Source organism: Hippoglossus stenolepis, chromosome 2 (genome assembly GCF_022539355.2).
Source record: "Hippoglossus stenolepis isolate QCI-W04-F060 chromosome 2, HSTE1.2, whole genome shotgun sequence".
NCBI classification, from domain to species: Eukaryota; Metazoa; Chordata; class Actinopteri; order Pleuronectiformes; family Pleuronectidae; genus Hippoglossus; species Hippoglossus stenolepis.
Window position 1 is genome coordinate 8317206 of NC_061484.1, and position 20749 is coordinate 8337954.

A 20749-nucleotide genomic window follows, 5' to 3' on the forward strand; every position below is an offset into this window, starting at 1 on the left:
ATAGATTTTATATCGGTAAACAGTGTGTTAAAGATAATGAATCTGTGTGAACAATGCACCTGAGTCTGTATTTAACTCCAATCTTTGTTTTCATCTTCAACAGGTATCCTGTTTGATAGATAAGGGCATTTTTTTCTATAACAGATACAGTTGAGAGGCACATTGAAAACACACTGTGGAAAAGTTACCGTACTGCTTTATTCTGCTGATTGTGAGGTTTTATAGCTGCATTGTAAAGTGTTAAACCTTTACTCGGCCTACAGGAGCACTCACACAGATTTCCTGCAGACTTACAATCAAGAAAATAGTCTGATATTTCAATTTGGGAGTAAAAAACAACAGAAATGTACCTAATTAAGACAAAAGCCATTGGAACATTTTTTAAAGATTGCTGCATTTCTCCCTCACTGTCTCACTGACTTTATGGCTGCAGCTACAAAGCATTATGTTTATTTTAAATTAAAGCCAAAGTAAAAAAAAAATGTTTCCGTGGTTCAGCAGCACCACTGAGGATTAATGCACCAATGAAGTGTGTCTGCACTTTAAATGATAGGCTGTGTAATGGAACGTCTATGCAGCTCCAGTCAGAGTCAGCTGTAGCCTGGAGGTAGCACAGGTTTCTATTGTGCATCGCCTGCACGGGCTCCCATTGTTGTAATTATAGATTTACATAATGTGGAAAATAATCTAAACCAATGTTCTTTTTTTACATCTGTTTGGTTTCATATGGTGAAGACTATACCACACTGAGGCTGAATCAGATTAGTCACATGGTCTACTGTAGGCTACAGCCTATAAAAGCTTAATTTAACACAGATGAGGGCCCGTAAATAACAATCAGCTGTTACTTGCAATAGAGAATATTCATATATAACCTATAAACCAATAAATCTATAACTACTGTATTGTAGTATGCTTTGGCCTTATTGATACTTTATTTAGAGTGTTAATAATAGTGTTGGTGCCATGTTAGTGACTCAGGATCTGACTGAGCAGCTGAAACTAAAGCCCGCACTACCCAGTGCTCTGGCGCCATCTAACGTCTCAATTTGAGATTGACTCTAGATAGGCATCACAATGCAAGCACAGCATGTAGTCAGTTATTATTATTATGACGATTACAACGATTACAATTATTATTATTAATAATATTATAATTCAACACGTGTCAGATCTTTTCAGTTTTTATAAGAAAAGAAAACATACGATACGATAAGATGAGATATATATAAATAGAGTATTAAGTCTACAAAGATAAAATAAAATAAAATATTAGGTGTTTTACAATTGAAATTGAAAATATTAAGTGTATATGCAGAACCAGTGCCTCATAGAAATAGCAATAGAAATTAAAAAGTTATGTGAGATTGTAAATGATAATAGTAGTAATTGCACACGATATCGAGCATAATGTGATTCTAAACACTGAAACAATACATATAAAAAACAAAGTAATATAAGCATTAATATTTAGTAATAAAAGATCAATTATTGTCCAAGCCTGCTCCATGATTACGTATAATCAAATATATAATAAAACACAGTGTACAAAACAATAGTTTATTAAGTCCAAAAACTTTAAGTGAAAATAAAATAAAAGCATATTGTGAATTATATGGGAAATAAAACAAATATAAAAATTAAAATGCTATAAAGTTTATATGGATAATGCAGAACTAGAGACTATAAATAACAGTAGAAATTATAATATACTAAGTAAGTTGCATGAGACAATAGATTCATCCAAAATGGCAATAAGTATTAATGACAATTGGAGTACGTAATGTGGAATATTGCACATGATATTGAACATATGATGAAATACAGAATATTATTGCACTTTACAAATGTATACAGTGTTAGTATTTTAGTATAATTGCCCCAAATCTACAAGCACTCATCTAATTAGGGACCCTCGTTCGCTTTCTAATGTTTTGCTGTCGATACATTATTACATAACATCATGCACCCCTCCCTACACGAGCGCACAGCGCCACCGTGAGGCCAAGACGCATCAGTGCTGGAGGAGCTGGGCTGGGCAGCAGCAGGAGCTCTGTCCACAATCCTCCCACAGATCGGATGCTGACTGACCGTGGATCTCCCGGTGAGTGACATGTACGCTCCTGTGTTTATTTACCTTTGTCTTTATTGGTGTGGTTATTCTAACGAGCCGGTGCTCGTGGAATCGGCTGCGTCCTCGGTTCTGACGGTGGAGACGGTGAAATGAGCATCGCGACCAGCCCAGGCTGTGTGTCGACCATAAAGAGGACAGACGAAGAACAGACATCAGCCCCTTAACCTGGTTCCACAACCGACACGTGATGGTGATCGTTGTAAATGTGTGTTTTTGTCTCACAGAGACGTGCGTGAATAGCCTGCACCGTGAGGAACAATACGCGTCAGATGGCAAGTCGCTAATCAGCATCCACAGCAGACAGGCTCCACTGTAGCAGAGGTAGCAACTCTCACAACCATATGCATTGTTTATTTGTCTCCTCCATATCATTACATCACAGCAGTGGATCATTATTAAACAAACGGACTCAGACGTGGCCTAACACGGGCTAATTTCCAGCCTTTCTCATTGGCCGACTCTAACCCATCATTAGCCTCCGCAGCCTCGCAAGCACAGTTGATGTGTTGTCATTTGCAGAGAGAGGATTCATGTCTGAGAGTGATGCTGCTGGGCCGTGTGCGGCCAAGAGGAAATCTGGGCCACAGCAGAAGCCCAGGCAACAGAAAGGGTTAAGCACACAGCTACAGCCATGCATGCACACAGGCAGACACACACACAGAGAGAGAGAGGAGCTGCTGTCAGGTCCCATTGGGACTGAGCTGATGCACAAACAGGAGATATGACAAAGTGTGCGTAATTAAATCCTGCTAATTCACCTATATGGCTGCTTCTCGAGCATGAGTCAGCAAGGCCCTGTGTGCAGATGGTGCTCCAGCAGAGGGATGACTGGCCCTGTGTCCCAGTGAAAAGAGCTGTTGTGCTAGTTTTACGTGCACGGAGGAACCTCACAACTGCATCGAAATCATATAATGAAAAAAAAGGAAATACATTGTTGTTGGAATCCTCTCTGTTCGTTTCCCCGACCGACTGCCTCTTTCTGGTCCATGTGCGGGGGCCTGTTTCTGCACAGCCTCCCATCAAATTAGCTGTTCTGTTCATTATCATCAATTCCACATAGCAAAATTGTTTTGGCATAGATCTGGGCCATGCTGCCACACCGTCATCCGACCCACATGCAGCGTCAAAATGATGGCACTTGGGCGGTCCCCTCCTGTTTTGCCAGATCTGGGCCACAAGTAAGCCATAGCAATACCGCACGTCAACCAAAGGTGCCAAAGATGGCCCGAATTTATTTTGTGCTATAATGTTATTGGGCCACGTTAGGCTCACATCAATACCACACCTTGCAGAGAGCACCACGTGTTTGCCGGAAAAGGCCCACATTTGCTATGACCCACATCCGTATGCTATCTGTGTTCTGATCTCTCTCTTCTTAGTCATTGTTACACCATCCTTCCTTCTTGTGAAATATCAAACTCCTCCTCCTCTTTTCTGTGTGTGTTTTTTTTGTCTTGGAGTTGGTGACCGGGGCGACTCCGCTGAGCTAATTCGATTTGCGAGTTAAGGAGGATGATGTGTGGAATTCTGTGAGCTGTTAGTGGGTTTTTACACTCATGGTTCCCATTTCATGTTGTTAGCCATAACACAGGCCGAGATAAGCTCGTCAGTGTCCTCGGGTCATACCTGAAATAGCTACAGTGCATATGACACATACACACACACACACGCCCACACATACATTCACATATACACACACACACACGCACAGATTAAACAGATGTTAAAGTAATGTGCTTGCTCTAATTGTATGAAGCTATAGGCCTCATTCACAAGTTGTATGTGTATATCTTTTTCAACGATGGATGGATGATGGATGGATGGATCTAGGCAGTCTTAACGCTCTACCTGTTTTTCAGCAGGATGCATTAATGGTCAAAGGTGAGCTCACGAGGCAGAAATGAGTCTGACTTCCTGGTTCCTGGTGAGCGGCGGGGGGACGCGCCATCGTCTACCCAGGGAGATGATCTTTGTGGGGAGGGACGACTGCGAGCTCATGCTGCAGGTACGGTACTGTAGCCTGTAACACCACTGGACGCAAGGCTTGGGAGCTGTCATCCATCATCCGCCTGGATGATGATCTGAAGCAGTGCAGATTAGCATGGATTACAGTGATTGACTGGATTTTGTGTGGTTTAGTCCCGCAGTGTGGACAAACAGCACGCCGTCGTCAACTACGAGCCAAACACAGACGAACACAAAGTCAAGGACCTGGGCAGCTTGAATGGGGTGAGTGTGTTGTTTATCTACCACTGTGTGTCTTTACTGCTTCATCTACTTACTGCTCAGAAAAGTACGACACCATAACGTATATTAAACTGAATCTTAATATACAAACATATCCATATGTACATTGAAATGGATTTTGGCCGCTGACATAATTTCCCCTGTCTGTACTGGCCCCTTTTCAAAGTGGAGGGTTGGGGAACAGAATCCACAGGCCTCGTTCTGTTGGAAAATAAATTCTGAAAGTCAGCTGAAGTTGTGTTTCCCCCGACAGTGTTTCCATGCTGAGCTGTGGTGAAGGGAAAGCAGCACAAAGAGGAAAATGGAACCGTAACTTTGAAAGATACCTACATGTTATTTTGACTTAGACTTTCCAAAACCTCAGGGTAGCTTCTCCTGAACCTTTCAATGTAATTATGCACACAAGGTGAGGAGTGTGGATTTTGTTTTCCAGCACTTACAGACAAATCAAATTAGGAAGAGATCTTTTTAGGTCAGTACGGTGAAGAGGGATAAAGGCCATCTCAGTGTCTGTATGTGCATGTGAGACTACAACTGTGTGGTTAAACCACCCTGTTGTTCCAAAACTGGATAGATCTATATTTAAATAATAACTTGTTGAAGTTCACAGCATCACTATGGATCATGTTCTCAGTCTAATCATAAGCAAGAACTATGTTATCCTGTTAAAAAACAACAGTGTGTCTTATTTCTTTGGCCTAATATGTGTAACTTCTCCGATCAGTCAGTGTTAAGTGTCGTCTTAAAACAAACTTTTGCCAAAATAAAGTTTTTTAAAACATCCTTTGTTACAATGTTAAAGAAAGTTTAAAAAATCCATTGACCCGCCCCCTGGTCCGGATCCACACATATTTTAATGGTTCTTTCCCTGACTCATACCACATCTTTCCACCAAGTTCCATGGAAATCCATTCAGTTGCTTTCGTGTAATATTGCTAACTAACAAAGAAACAAACCGAAAAGTGAAAACCTAACCTCCATGGTGGAGTTCATTATAATTCAAATCAAGAAATATCTGTTCAAAGTAAATTAGATGACTCTGTGTTAGCTTCCATTAAATCATAAAGAAACAAACACTAGTGAGATACATCAGCAGGTCCTGAGCTTAAACTACAGTCATCTTCTATCTGCAGACATTCGTCAATGACGTGAGAATTCAGGAGCAGATCTACGTGACGCTGAAAACGGACGACAAACTGAGGTTTGGATACGATATCCTTTGAACGTGGTCTTGTTTTCTCTGTCAGAACCCAGTGGGTGTCACTGCATAAGGTCAGTGAACACGGACAACACTGTAACCGTATCTGTTCCTGAATAGCTGTGAATGCTAACTGCACTGTGAGCTGCTGTATTATAGATGAGGCGATCAGTGCATGTTTCTCACCCCTGCGAAGAGCTCGCTGTCTTTTACTTTTCTTAACCTGCCTCACATACCAACCTGTTCACTGTGGTACGAGGAGAGATGCATATTCCCGAAGAAGCCCTCAAGGTCAGACGCTCCACTCCACAGTGCATGCAGTGAGAAAACCTGTATCTGAAGTTATATCAGTATATCTTGACTGACAGTGTAAATACAGTGTGTCCGCTCAGGACAGCTGGATAGCTTGTGTCTTTTGTAGAAATAACATAGAGAGATGGATTTTTGTCAAAGAGAACAAAGAGTTCTGCTGAACTGGAGAAGCTAATATCATGATTTATGATTCTGCCATGTCATCACAGCAAACTGCCCAGGAAGCTGCAGCCAAGACAGAATTTCAAGTAGCTCAACCTAGTGATCAGTGTTAATATTCAGCACGTCTCTTCAGTTATATTCTATTACTTAGATCAAAAAAGAAAGAATGTTCTGTATATCCCTTGGTTGTATCCCTGCCATTCTACATTATGCAGCATTTGCCTCCATCGGTGTAAACTCGCCTTGCCCTTGTCTCGTCCGTCAGCACGAGAAATTCAGCAGCCAGCTTCAGCTGAACCAGAAGAGGCCTCCAAAAGGGGCAGCATCTAAATCTGAGGTGAAACCCCCTGAAGCAGCGGCAGCACCAGTGTGCGAGGCGACCACCGCTAAGCCCCCTGAGGCCAGCAGGACAGAGGACCAGACTACAGGTGAGCACCCAAGGACGCGTTGCACAGTCTGTGGTTACAATACTGCATGAACTTATGAATGGCATAGTGTTAACCTTTCATTTACAGGCCACAGCTACGTCAATGTAGATCACAATCTTCAGCTGCAGGAATCTTTACATAACATAATAATAATAATAACTTTATTTCAGTCAGACAACTCACGTTCAAATGTTTATTGCAACAGTAGAACAGGTTTAGTGTTTGGTGTCTAGGCTCCGACTTAATCACTCCCCCCGATATGATTACATAGATATGATGGGAGTGATGCACCTATTGGTGGATGCTGGGGTGGTGGAGGGGCTGAAGCAACTGGCAGCAATACTGACGCAGCAGTGGGTCAAGCAAAGGGAGTGACATTTTCTCTGCTTAAATAGACCGCCTAATAAGGTGGGTGTGTATTATAGATGATTGTGGAGAGCGAGGTATGTCACATGATGTATGTCACATGATTGGAGCAGCGCAGCTCGAGTTAGCTGCCTGAACTAGGCATAACATCAATAAAATATAACATAATGAAAGAACAACATCACATAAAGGCAAGTCTGTAAAATGGGTTTTCAGAAGTGATTTAAAAGAAGTCACAGAACCTGTGAGGCTTATCTCCTCATGCAGGCCAAAGCAGGGTCACCTTTACACTTAAGCCTCGACTTTGGAACGACAATATATCGATGTTAGCTGTCAGAAACTTAACTGACAAAAACTTTGAGAATTGATTCATTGTCAAACTTTTTTATTCATCAAAAATGTTGAACATTTGCTGCTTCTTTGTAAATTTCTGTGAATTTCATGATTTTATGCTGTTAGTCAGACAGGCCAACCAATTTCAATTCCTGAATTTGAGATCCAGAAAGTTGTGATTGTCATTTTTCAGTTTTCGAACAATTCAAATATGAGATAATTAATCAATACATAAAAACTGTATGCAGCCTTGTAAAACCAACCGACTTGTTGTATTTGCCAGGGGATGTATCAGTTTTACAGAGGGGCACCCCCCTCTATGGCCAGCCTGCCTGGTGGGGAGATCGAGACCCTAATGGCCAACAACCAGGGAGGCCTGAGGACAAGAGCTCTGAGCAGAAGAGAGAAAAACCTGATTTTTCAAACTCCGCCTCTCAAACGACCTCCAGTCAGGAGCCAAGCTACTTTGAAATCCCAACCAAGGACACTCCCTCAGCTGGTAAGCTGAGTGGCGAGTCCCCCTCACGAGAACAAGAGGCTGACTCCTCTGCTGCTGCGGAGCCCGTTCATGGCCACGCTTCCTTCACCATCGAGTTTGACCCTGGGGCGTTGGGCAAAGTCCCCGTCAAAGATCGAGTTGCGAAGGTAGGGCCAGAGACCAGGCCGCGTCCTAAACGACCTGTCGGGGAGGAGCTGAGTCCGCTGCAGACGGCCATGGTTGCGGCGGAGGTCAAAGTTGCTGACTGGCTGGCCCAGAACGAGCTGCCGCTGGCTCTCAAAGAGACGGTTGCAGAGGACGACGGGGAAAGTGTGAAGAGTGATGTTCCTGTACAGCTGAGGAGTCTTAAAGGTGTGTGTGTGTGTGTGTGTGTGTTTGTGTGTGTGTGCAGCATCTCTCACCATAGCGACCGAACTTCACTTGCCTGGATGATATACATTTTTCTGCTTGTTAGGTTTAGTCTCTTTCTTACCCATTTCTCAACCGCTCTCTCTCCCATACCAGGTAGTAAACATGAGGACGGCACACAGAGCGATTCAGAGAACGCACTCGGAGAGCAGCGGAGAGATCGTCCGTGGGGCATTTGGGGCGGCGCAGGGATGAAGATCAGAGAGGGTCGAGCTAACGTGCCAGAGGGGCTCTTTGCGGAGGAGGACAGTCCTGCACGCCGTCGCAAGTCTTCAACCTCCAAAGCTACAGGTGGATTCGTGGAGAGGCGATGCGGTTCGGCACCACACCAGCAGAGTGCACGTGAAGAGTGCCATCACCATGGAGACGATTATAGCGACAGAGGGACCTATACCATCGACTTGGAGAATGGAGATCAGGAAGAGGAGGAGGCCAGGAAAATGATCGATAAGGTGAGGAAGAGGAAAGTTGCAATATGCTGAAGTGTTGAGTTTGCTTCTGTTATGTCACAGATTAATTTGTGTGTGTGTGTGTGTGTGCGTCGCAGGTGTTTGGTGTGGATCAGCAGGAGGCTGTGTGTGTGTCGAGGCTGGGGTCCACTGACCAAAGAGAGAGAGTCACCTCCCAGAGGTCTGGGGGGATGGGAGACAGAGGGAAGCCTGGACGCATGGAGGCAGAGGTGCACATAGTCACAGTCATTTTAAAGCCCAGTCAAAATGCTGTGTGTATTTATGTCTCATGTTATTGGCAGAGGTTATTTTTTAATGTATACCTGCAATATGTGTGGGACAAGATAAACCATTAAAAGAATAACAAACAGCCACTGCTACTGTGTTTAAATGCTGACATTTTTCCTCCGGTATCTTTCGTGCTGTCTTTGTCCAGGTGCTATCTGAGGAACTGGTGGTGGGTGGTCCTCGCTGGGTCTCACAGTGGGCTACTCTGGCTGCCAGTCACATCAGGACAGATCCTGAGGGGTCGGGAGGGGAGAGTCATGTCATGATTACAGAGGACAGAGGTATGTAGGACCGTAACCTCATCTGAGCAGGGAAGACTTAAAATTAATAATCAGATTAACTTAGCTTAAGCACTTAAGTATGTTTAACTATTATATACCAACACTTGCAGGTTGGTTTTCATTATGTTAAAGTTTAGATAATGCCTCTTCGGTTGTGCTTAAAAATGATGTCATACATAGTTTGTTTCTCAAAGATACAGGTATAAGCACAATGTAATAAAACTACATACGTGACCGATATTGAACTGATAACTTGTCATCTACAAACACCCTGCTCTTACTGTATGTTCCACAGTTTGTTATGGGAAAGACTATATACATCTTCTGTCTCTGCCTCTAGTTTGTGACATAACATGGGGTGTTGAGGTAATTCAGCTATTACTGCTACGTGGCAGTGTGAGTAATACTGGGACTCTGATATTCCTTCATTTCTATCGCACTTGACATAGGTCTTCATTTTTATTCATTGTGGTCTGAAAAAGTCTTGAAGTTAACTTTTTGAAACCTGCAGAAACCCTGTATCAGCTAAAAGTTTCCCATTCTATTGAATTGATTCACTTTTCATTTTCCTGACAGTGTGACATTTGACAGGGGAAATAACACAGTCTTCCTTGTACAAATGAAAAGTTTAACTCATGGACTCTGTAGCTAAAAACTCATCATTCATATGACCAGTAGATTATAGTGGCTAATGTTAGCAAGCGTTGGATAAATTGCTATGTAACTAGGTTTACATTAAGGTATTGTAACATAGTGTGCTATTACTGGACTACCTTGGGTAATGTTACGCTGCTCTGAGGTTAGTGAACGAAAGAACACATTCCCATTGAGCCCAATGTATATGACCCTTACCCATATTTTTCAGCTCCAGTAAAATCCACTTATAATCGATTTTCTCTCCTTTCAGCTGAAATAAGTGAGTCCAGCCACTCAGCCTCCTTCGCCTCCTCAGGCTACACGGAGCGTAAGAGGAGAACCCTACCCCAGCCGCCCGGTGAGGAGCTCACCCTGGGAAGAAGGACTCCGGGGTCAGGCCTGCGTACAGACATGGGGGAGAAACAGGACACAGAGCTACAGGAGAAGGAAAACCAAGAGGAGAAGATGGTCAGGGGGAAGAATCGCCCCTGTGGAGGCGTGGGTAGTCACGGCGGGAGCCCGAGTCGCTCCTCACCAGCCAAGTCACTGGACAGTGGCGGTGGGAGATCGGCTCAGTCAGGCGTGTTGACTAAGCTTCCCCCTCGTCCTTTGACCAGCGGCGAGAGGAGAATGGAGGAGGCACGGAAGAGGAAAAAGGAGGAGGAGAAGGCAAGGGAGAGTGTCGGAAAACCGTTATTGAGGCAGGAGAGTTTTACTGTGGAGAAACCAAGCACCAACGTGCCCAACGAGCTCATTCCACGTATTGATGGACTGGCAGGCAGCAGAACTCAGAGTAGGGAGACTGGCATCGACGGCGGCACAATGCAGAAGGACTCAGAGGCCGTGGCAGCCTTTTTAGAGACCACTATTTCAGACCAGGGTGATCCACCGAGTCAGTCCATCGAAGGCTCCATGTCACCAGAGTCGGACGTGGACACAACCAGCACAGTGAGCCAGGCTGATGGAGCGAGGAAAGTTGTCCAGAGACGCAGGATCCTTGCTGGACAGCAGAAGGAAAAAACAGTAGTGTGCTCATCCAGCAAGGGGCCTACAGGAGGCAGAGAGAGCCAGGACAGGAGGGTCAAGACTAGAACATCTGGCGCTCCGCCGCGCAGTCGCCCCTGGACTTCCCTGGACCTCACCGACGATGACGTCAACTCCAACTCCCTCCTTTCAGACTCCCAGCCCACGTCCACACAGAACTCCAGGAGCTCACATCCCAGAGCACAAACATTGGGGGCAAGCACCAAGTCCAGTCGGGCTAAGGCCTCCCAGGCCCCTGCCTCTTCTGCAACAAGTAAAACCATCAGTGCCCCCAAGCCCAGGCCCACTAGGTCGTCCCTACTGAGACGAGCCCGGCTGGGGGATTCATCGGACACCGAGCCAGCTGATATCGACCGGATGTCAATAGCCTCTGAGGCCTCCACTGCTAGTTCCACATCCAGGACAGGGATGGCAAGAAGGGGAATGTCCAGGATAGAGGCTTTGGCACAGCCGAGGAGGCCGAGGGTGGGCTCCCCGTCCGCCCAGAGCGACTCAGAGGCCACTGTGACAAGGAGTAGAGGTCTGGGGGCCCGCAGCGTGGCAGGAGATTATAATATCAGACAAGGACTAAGAGGACCCAATGCGGCATCAGTGCCTGGACCGAGAGCCAGGGCCAACAGCGCCTCCAAGCTTCCCGACAAGAGTAGAGCTGGCTCCACGTATGGACATGTCACGCCTGCATGTAAGTATTTTTATTTATAAGAAAATCTCCTCAGTCGATATTACAATGAATGCTTCCACTTTCTAAAATGACTCTCTTTCTTAAATCTGCAATTTTTGGGATAGAAAAGATTTCAAGCACCATAACAGTGCAATAACTTCTACCTAACACTAATAATTTATCTATATGTAATGTCCATGTTTGTTTTTATGTTTGTACGTTTGTTGAAACTGGCTCTCGTTGTACTCTTGCAATGACAATAAAGGGAATAAATCTATCTATCTATTCAAACTGCTATTCTTTCCTCAGCTGGCACACGATGGCGCCGCGTGCCCGTGGAGTACGCCTCCACCTCGGAGGACGAGTACGGCTCGAACCGCCACGTTTCCAAGCAGGGCAACACACAGCTGTTTCTGTCAACTCGAGTGGCCCAGCTCGGAGGTTCGGCTCCAGCTACCCCCAATCCTGACGGCCTGACTGGCCTGAAGCAGCACTCCAGAGAGCAGGACGAGTACATGAGAGACTGGACAGCACACAGCGAGGAAATCGCCAGGTACGCAAGTGAGAGGAACTCGAATGTAGCTGGAGAGCAGCGATGAGTCACGATAGCTGTACTCAAATATACTGCTTCTGCTGTTGTTATAATTTGGTAAAGTTTTCCTGTATTCTGTTGTGGTTTCAATTTGTAAATCTCTGAGGAACCTGGGAGAATCTATTACAGAAAGACAGGAAGAAATATATCCTGCATGCGTATCATCGATGATTTGTATTTGTTCATCAGGATCAGCCAGGACCTTGCCAAAGACCTTGCCATGCTCGCCAGAGAAATCCACGATGTGGCAGGAGAGATCGACTCAGTCAGCCCTGCAGCCACTGATCCAGGAGCTTTGGTAAAGTCAACACATTCTACAAAACCAAAGATCAGCAGCAGTTTCTCTATCTGCTGCTTTAGATCATTATAGAATGTATTAGTTCTTCTTAACCCTGTGCCACCCAGATTTAATGCAATGATACAAACATTCCTCATACCAGAGGTTATGTCAAAATATAATTCTTTGATGTGTCTTGATTCTGACTTAGTTGGAGGAGGGTGTTTTTGATGACAGCTCGGACCTCGTTGGTCCCTCCGCAGATCTTGGACCCAACGTGCGCTCTGTGGAGCTGCGGCCCCGAGCTTCTCGTGGACAGAGCTCCCGCTCCATCCGCAGACAGACGTGGAACAGAGATGATGTGAGTCTGTGCTTCAGTATTCAGCACTGCTCTATCTTTAAAAGTGTGAGACCATTTCCCTCCCAGGCAGACACAGAGAAGCTAATACATGCCTTTATCTCCAGCAGGCTGGACTACTGTAACACTGCTCTGTCTGGTGTGTCTACTGAATGGCTTTGCTCCATCTTACCTGGTAGACATGCTTAAAAAACATGTGCCTGCCCTGAGATCCTCTGACTGAAACCTTTTGATTGTTCCTGATGTCAGAACTAAAAAGCACGGAGAGGCAGACTTTATTAATTACACCCCTTAACTATGGAGCACTCTCATCGCACATCTTAGGCTCGAAATGTGATGACAGTTTCAAAAGAAACCTTAAGACACGTCTTTTTTACAATAGCCTTCTACTGACGTGCTGGTTTTTTTTTTGCTTTATCTCATACTCCTAAAAAAAACGTTTTACCCAATGGCTGCTTTATCCTGGCCAATGTCAGCTTACCCTGCTATTTATATTTAATTTTATCCTTATTTTGTTTTATTAAAATGTTATTATTGCTTTCACACTAAGTCCTGCATTTTAGGCTTGAACTGTAAATAAAGTTTATTATTTGTATTAATTATATAGTGGAAACATGTGAGCCTAGTACACACAACTGTGATGTGTGCACAGTGTTTAAAGTAGCTCTGCATTTAATTCACCTCCATTCTTTGGTTAATGATGACAGTGGTACACAGTTAGAAGATGTCTGTACCGCAGACTGCCACTAGAGGGAGCTTCCTACATGCCAACTTCACTCCCTCCTCAACAGACAAAACTCTTCAGCTTCCGATTGGACAAAAGTCAAAGCCTGAGATGATATAAAACAATGTTTTTATAATATGGCTATAATTTGGCTTAATCAGCTTCTGTAGTTTCTTACTAATATTACACCATCTACATTACCCAGTCGTTACACACTGTTAAATAAGAGTTGTGTTTCTTTATATCATCCATCAGGCGGTGCTAGACGGTTTATTCCTAGCGTCTGTGACTCAACTGTCGACCAGGATACGTCAGTCTGTTGACAAAACAGGCTGCAAAATCAGGTGAGCATCCACCAGACAGGACAATGCATTATTGTATCGTAAACCATTGTGAATTTAATATACACCCCACTCAGAAAACAGCAAATGCAAGGTAGATTTGCCAAACACGAACATACTGTATATTGTTTGAAGTTTCCTGTCTGTTTCATGTTGGAACTGGGTTAACAAGCAGAGTTTGAGTGGCACATCACAAAGGTTTACTCTGACAACCAGACACTTATCTTATTATAACTCACAGGATGACAACTCAAAGGCCTTTTTTCCATTCTACAATCTGCAGACACTGCCTGAATTAAATCACTTTAGCAGTCCACCAACAAGAGCAGTCAACAATCAAGAGCTATATTAAACATTTCTTTCACATCTTTTACTTTCATCTATTTTTGTACCTGCCTGGCCTCCAGGATCCTCTTCAAGGATAGAGAGCGGAAATGGGAAGAGATTGAGAGCAAGCTGCAGGCGGAGCACGACTCCTTGCTACAGAAGACCTCCAACAAGGTGACAGCAAGTGAACTTCTTACACCGTCTCTTTTATCTAGTAATGGACTCTGAAGTAGACAGCACAGCAACATTTGTATCCACACTAGCAGCAAAGGTTTATGGGTAGTCTGGGGTTTGTTCAGTTCAGAATGAGTTCTTATGTGGTCCCCTGGGTTTTTCTTGAGTGTCCCCATGATATTGACATTTGGGGTTTGAAATGAAACTGCAGTGGCTCCATGCAGTGTCCGTACCTGACGTGCCTTTTTGAGATGGGCTGTTTGCTTGGTCGGTGGTGATGCTGGTTGCAGTTTTCTCTCTGAAACTGTGAAAGTCACCTGCAGTAATTGAGCCGCAGCAAGTAAAGACCAGCCGCAGGACTCGGTCTGCAGAACCCTGAAGCTGCACCATCGCTGCTGCTAAGCAAAGAGCTGCTCACCTGTTTAGTTCAGTGTAAACTCGACTTAGCAAATTAGTTGTGGTTGACGTTGCCATGAACGCGCTGTTGACGTAATCGACAATGTCACTCACATTGATGAGTCTCAGCCGCCGCCGCTGAAGGGTACTGGTCACCTATTTATTCAAACGTTGCTAATATTGAATTTATTCTGAGTCCAAATGGCACTAAATTCGACACTGCACTTTCTTGGGCCCTCAGCAATACCCCTGCCAAGTGTGAAGCCAATAGGATAAGCAGTTTGCGAGATATACGAGTCTCAGACAGACAGAGACAAATATTTCCGAAATTAGTAGATAGATGTCTCAACAACTGTGGGATATAATCACTTAAATGATATTATAACGTTTCCTCTAGCACCACCATCAGGTCTAAATCTCACTTTTTCCAATTTTTGGTCCACACAATACTAATCACATTCCCATCAGCCTTGACTGTACTTCATGTTTAGTGCTAATTAAACTAACGTGCCAAGTAAGATTTTTTTTTTCTGTCTTGTTTCAGAAAATGTGTGGTGAAGATTTCCCTGCAGGCTCAAAATCTGCTTTGTTTCTCTGTAATAACAAGATAGATCAATATCCTTGCACTTTCCATCCGAACAATCTCAAAGTCCTGAGGTGTTTTTGGTCATTTTGGTTTATCCCCCTACAAATTGCCTACTGGCTCGGAGACATATAACATCGATATCATTGTATTAGTTTGTCAGCATTAGGACTTTGGAATTGTTCAGACGGGAAGCACAAGGATTTTTAGCAATCTCGTCAGAAAAACTTTTTTTTTCCTCAAATGAAAGCAATATGCTTCCGTATATTTGACGATAATGTGCTGAAGTTTTTGGAAGAATAAGGACAGCAAAATATATCGACTGCTCTTTGGCTGCACTATTTTGAAACTCAATCCAGTGCATTTTTATTCAGTCATCAGAATAAAGGAATATCAGGGAAGTCTAAACAGCCTAATCATTGCTTTTTCCTATTATGTTGGCAGAAACGCATTTATTGCACATGTTGCCATAGAGTTTATCTATGCCAGTAATTCATTAGCTTTTCAAAAGGAATTGAATAATACCGTACAGGTTCAAATCCTTCACAAACCAGAATATATGTGATTAATTACTGGAGCAATCACAGAGAGTGCTAACAGTGTCACAGCCGTCTGAGGGGATCAAACCCAAGATACTTTTTTTGGAGAGCAGAGAGAAAAAAGAAAAAGACTTATGAGCTGTTGTTTAGGGCGTAAAAAGTTAGAGTCCACAAAATGTCTGCCTCGCCCGGAGCAGGCTCATAAATCGTGCCTTTAACCCAGCCTGGCCTCGCTTGAACCCCTGAAAAGATATGTCTCTCCACAGCACCAGTCACAGGGCTCATAAAGCATGGCTGAGGGCGCACGGCTCCAAACTTATTCCTGCAGCAACGAGAAGCTGAATCCAGATGATTTATTCACTCAATCACATCCTAGACCGACATTAATTTTTAATTTCTGTTCTCTTAACAGGAGATTTCACACATTCTTCAGGACCTGAAGAGAGTGGAACGACAGCTGCTAGGTATCGGATGCTTTTCTTTAGTGTTCACAGCTTCCCAACATAGAAAAGTCTAAAGTGATGTTCAAACACACCCATTTTAAATCCTTTTCTTTTATTTTCAAACAGTCATCGACATGATGGTGGACCCGGACGGCACCCTGGACACCCTGACCTCCCTGGGCCTCACCAGTCCTCTGGCTGACCAGAAGCTCAGCCCCGGGTCTCCGCAGGAGGCGTCGCACCCTGGAGCTGAAGCTTCGTCCTGCCCGCACTTATCCTCCCGGCCTGAAGGGAGTGACCTCTGAAGCCCGTGGATCCTCAGACCACGCTGAGGTGACAGGGCGAGACCCAGGGCCCCAGCAGAGCCCCAGATCCTACAACTGACTCACTATGGAAATAATTCAGAGAATGCATCCTTTATTTTAGACAGTACACTGAGCTTGGTGTGAGGTTATTGTCTCGGTTTCAGTCCAGGTGATGCTTATCCTGTGGTAAAGACTGACTGTCATCTGTCTGCCAAACTAAATCATGTTACTGTTAAAGTCCTAAATAGCAGCTCTTAGGATGTGAGATACACAGTATGAAAACACGTCAGTATTAATGGGGCTTATGACTAAGCTATGACATAACATACATTAACCCATCTGTGTTTTTGTGTTGCAGCTCATCCTTATTATCCTTGAACTCATTTGAAAAAAGAACAGGTGTAGAAAACGGTAGAAGATGACAGGACGTGATGTTAAAAGTTGACTTTGAAAATTCCTGCTTAGATCCATTTTCCGCGTTTTGTTCATAAATCAAAGCATCTCTGACTTTTGCCAAAGGGGAAATGCAGTCATGCCGTTTAATTACCTTCAAATCTTCACATACGATTCATATCAAAGTCAAAGTTTGTCAGGAGTCCTTAGGCCAATGCATGGAAAGATGCAATGGATTCAGCAGAGCTGTGTGTGAAAACTGTTCCTTTATCCTGCCATAGAATTATTTATTGAAAATATATATTGTTGGCCTGTTGCAAATGCGACCCCCAAGCCGATCCCAGTAATGATTTTCCATTTTTAAAAAGCCATAGTGCTTAATGTTGGAAAAGAACTGGGTGTGTACAGTATGTACCTGTGTAAATGTTTCTTATAGTTAAATTAAAAACTCTCATCCATGCCTTTTTTAATTTTGGTGATGTCATTTAAATCAAGTGAAGACAAAGAGACCCTGTGTGTAGATACCAAATCAAATGTAGCTCCCAGAAAAACATGGTCTTCCTCTTCCAAATGTATTTTGTCACAAGTGCCCTGGAACAAACAATCAGAATAGAGAGAAGAGGAGATGTATATAGAGAGAGAGAGAGTGGAACTTTTTTCTTTGCACATTTCAAAGCTGATATTTAGTACATTAATCTCCTCTCTGAGGGAATAGGACATGACGTGCCCCCATGATGCTCCTTTATCATGTCGGTGTCCTCGACCAAAAACAAAGCAGGGTTTAAAACCAGCCGTCTGTCGACGAGCGTTTTGTCCAGTTACTGTCTGATCACAAACAAACTGTGGTGTTTGAACCAGCATTGACAGGAGCTGAGCCTCCAACTCCTGCAGCTGAGCCTCCAACTCCTGCAGCTGCATTTTATCACCAACCGATGCAATGGAAGGACGGGCGACTGTGACGACTGTAGGTTTTTCCAATGTCTTGCCTCATACCGATGTTTACACATGAATGTAACCTGATCAGAACTGTTGAAAACATTTTAGCCAAAACGACTTTAATAATAAAGATTAATGACTGCATTTTGTGCTCTGCACCTATTGTACCTTGTCTTCAATTCTGTTTGAGCATTTTGGAGAATATTTGTTTGGATGTTTTGTATGAATTTTATTTCCTTTTTATTTAATTAACTTTTTTCTTTGTAACAATGTTGACCTTGCAATACCTGTGTCTCATTTCCAATAAAATGCATGATAATCTTAGACTATTTGTTCTTTGCTTTTTTTATATACAATCGAATGTTCTGTTCTCTTTGTCTGTGTTAATGCTCTGGAGCAACTTCATGATGATTCCTCATTATTAGTGAGTCCTCCTCAACCAGTTCTACAATATACGGACACATTTTATTGTTAGTGTGCTGGACGCTGTGTGCTGATCTTTTTAAAAACAGTGTGTGATGTAGTGTTAAGTTTAAAAACTTTACGTTCATCTTGCCTGGTTTGTGTGCACCGAAGATGTTTTTCATGAATGAAACAGAATTTGCTTCGTCACTGTTCGCGTGTGGGGTCTGTTAAGTAATCAATACAATCTTCAGACTCAAGTTCACAACATTTTAAAATAAAAGTTCACTACTTCAGCTTGATATAAACCATTGCAGCAACACAACGCATATTGTGATTGTATTTACAAAGAGAAGGAGATTCTATGTTGTTGCCATGACAGAGATCAGCTGTCTCAGTCCGATTGGATGAAATATAAATAACCAAATTATCTAAATGACCTGACCGGTGGTTTGACCCAGTAGCTGACCGCAGGTGTAGTTTGTCTGAGGACGTAGAAGAAGATTCAACTGGGTCCACCGACTGAGGGCACGGTACCCCTCCCCCACCACCAGACCAGAGCACTGGGCACCTTTTTATTCCATTTCAATTAATATTGAACATATCACGTGTTCAAATTGCACAAAGCTCTGCACTGCACTTCCCAGGACCACAAAAAATTATTTATTTATTAAATATGAGGCATCACTCAAAATGCCATGTGCAGTTTTCTTGTTCCTGTTTACATTCAATTACTCAGAAAAATGCATTGTGTGGGTCCTTGATGTCTAACACATGAATGTGTTCCTTTACTCAACAGTCATTTGCAAAAAAAAATTTTCATTTGACAGCTACATTGTTTACTTTCAGGTTTACATCCTCGCAGGATTCTTGTTAACGTGATACACAGTTTTCACAGCAGCATGAAATTGCTTGTAAACAGAGGTGACATTAATCAAGCTTCTGTGCTATTAAGTCACTGTACTAATTAATGTGATCATGTCAAAATGGTTACAGGTTGATCAGTGGATAGTGTGAGATCATTACCTGGCATTTGTATACCATTAACTGTGTGTGAAAGCGTATGCATTTTGTCTTCTTGGCTTTTGCCTGACAGCCAACAAAACGTGGAGCCACACATGAAAGCATCGTTAATAGAGACCAAAAAACCAAAGGGGAACACGAGATGAATATTAAATCAGATCAGCACCAAACTTGAGCCTTAAAAAATAGACAACAAAATGCTTGTTGGTGAACATAGTAGCTATGAGCTCAAGCCAAATGATTCCCTTGGGAGCTGGAAGAAAGAAATAAAAGAATTAAAAGGGGAGTGAACACTGGACTTAAATCTGCAAGGTGTACAGAAACATGGTTTTGTTTGGAACCCAAAGCAGCAACTGACACAGGGCTGGGCACACGGAAAAACTACCTGAGCACGGGTCAGTACAAAAAACACGAGCTAAATGAGAAACACTGCAAAACTGGAAGCTAAACAATAAGGCACTTCAAAAACACTGAAGAATCACTGAGAGGAAGAACACACAGCAGTACAGAAAGAGACTGAATCATCAGGCAGAGCAGCAGAGAGAAGACCAGGCTTTTATAGTCAGGTTGATGAGCTGAGTGGAAGCAGGCGTGCCTTGTCTGCTGCAGGAGAAGCCAGCCACACCCCCTGCCACACACATGCCCTGCAGGAGAAAGAACAGAAAGGGGAGGGGGAGAGAAAGAGATCATAAAACAAAACCAAAACAGAATCATCACACATGGACCCATATTAATGGTAATGTTACTGCTCTTTGGAATTGGAAACTATGTTAACTTCACTATTTCAGGTTGAATATATGAATGTTGTGTTTACAGTCCCACTGTTCCCCCAAGAACATGAACAGACTGCAAGAAATCATTTGTTGCCATTAGTGGACATAACAAACTACATTTACTTTGTTATTGTTAATTTAGTATCTGTACTTCACTTAAGTATATATTTCACTTTCAACCCATTACAAAAATCAGCAAACAGCTGTACTACATATTTTTGATTTATGTTTTCAAAAGTAATCAATAACATGGGGGAACCAATCCACAGATCCAATCAGAGCGGGCAGGTAACATTAGACCCCGCCTCCTCCTGAAATAGATTTGGAAGAAGCTGAGACTCATAATGATGAGATTAGGGAATAGGTTACACCCAACAAGTCCTTTTAAATTAAATACTTTAAGTATATTTGAAATTAAGTACTAACTTTAACTCAAATAGATAAGTTAACATGGTATTTTTACTTTTACTTAGGTACAAATTTTGTCCATTTATTTGTACTTTGACTTTTGAGTTTAATGTATGAGTCCTTCTTGCACCACTGCAGGTTTTGGATGAAGCATGTAATTGCTTGGTTATATAAAATTAGTAAGTACGTTTTGACAAACCTGATTCGTCAAACTCTGGTATGCTCATTACTCCATTGACGCCCCCACTTCTTCATCTTCATCACCTCGCAATCCCCCCCCCCTGTCTGGCCTCTCCCTCACTTTTTGCA

At 43.2% G+C, this 20749-nt stretch overlaps 1 protein-coding gene across 6 annotated transcripts; it reads left to right on the forward strand.

The window, feature by feature from the left end:
* The first annotated feature begins 1997 nt into the window (after positions 1-1997).
* On the forward strand, positions 1998-18158 carry cep170ab (centrosomal protein 170Ab). Of its 6 annotated transcripts, none has more exons than XM_035146833.2 (19): positions 1998-2104; positions 2359-2455; positions 3994-4139; positions 4274-4363; positions 5515-5593; positions 5812-5870; positions 6319-6481; positions 7464-8030; positions 8184-8539; positions 8635-8766; positions 8973-9105; positions 10013-11467; positions 11756-11999; positions 12228-12336; positions 12527-12676; positions 13653-13741; positions 14146-14239; positions 16170-16221; positions 16327-18158. In XM_035146833.2, the coding sequence occupies exons 3-19, from the start codon at positions 4035-4037 to the stop codon at positions 16503-16505; spliced, it is 4056 nt and encodes a 1351-aa protein (XP_035002724.2). In that variant the 5' UTR covers positions 1998-2104; positions 2359-2455; positions 3994-4034; the 3' UTR covers positions 16506-18158. The 6 variants fall into 6 exon arrangements, with proteins under 6 accessions (XP_035002724.2, XP_035002725.2, XP_035002726.2 ...); XM_035146834.2 differs by having other exon boundaries at positions 3997-4139; XM_035146835.2 differs by having other exon boundaries at positions 2009-2115.
* Positions 18159-20749: the final 2591 nt, after the last annotated feature.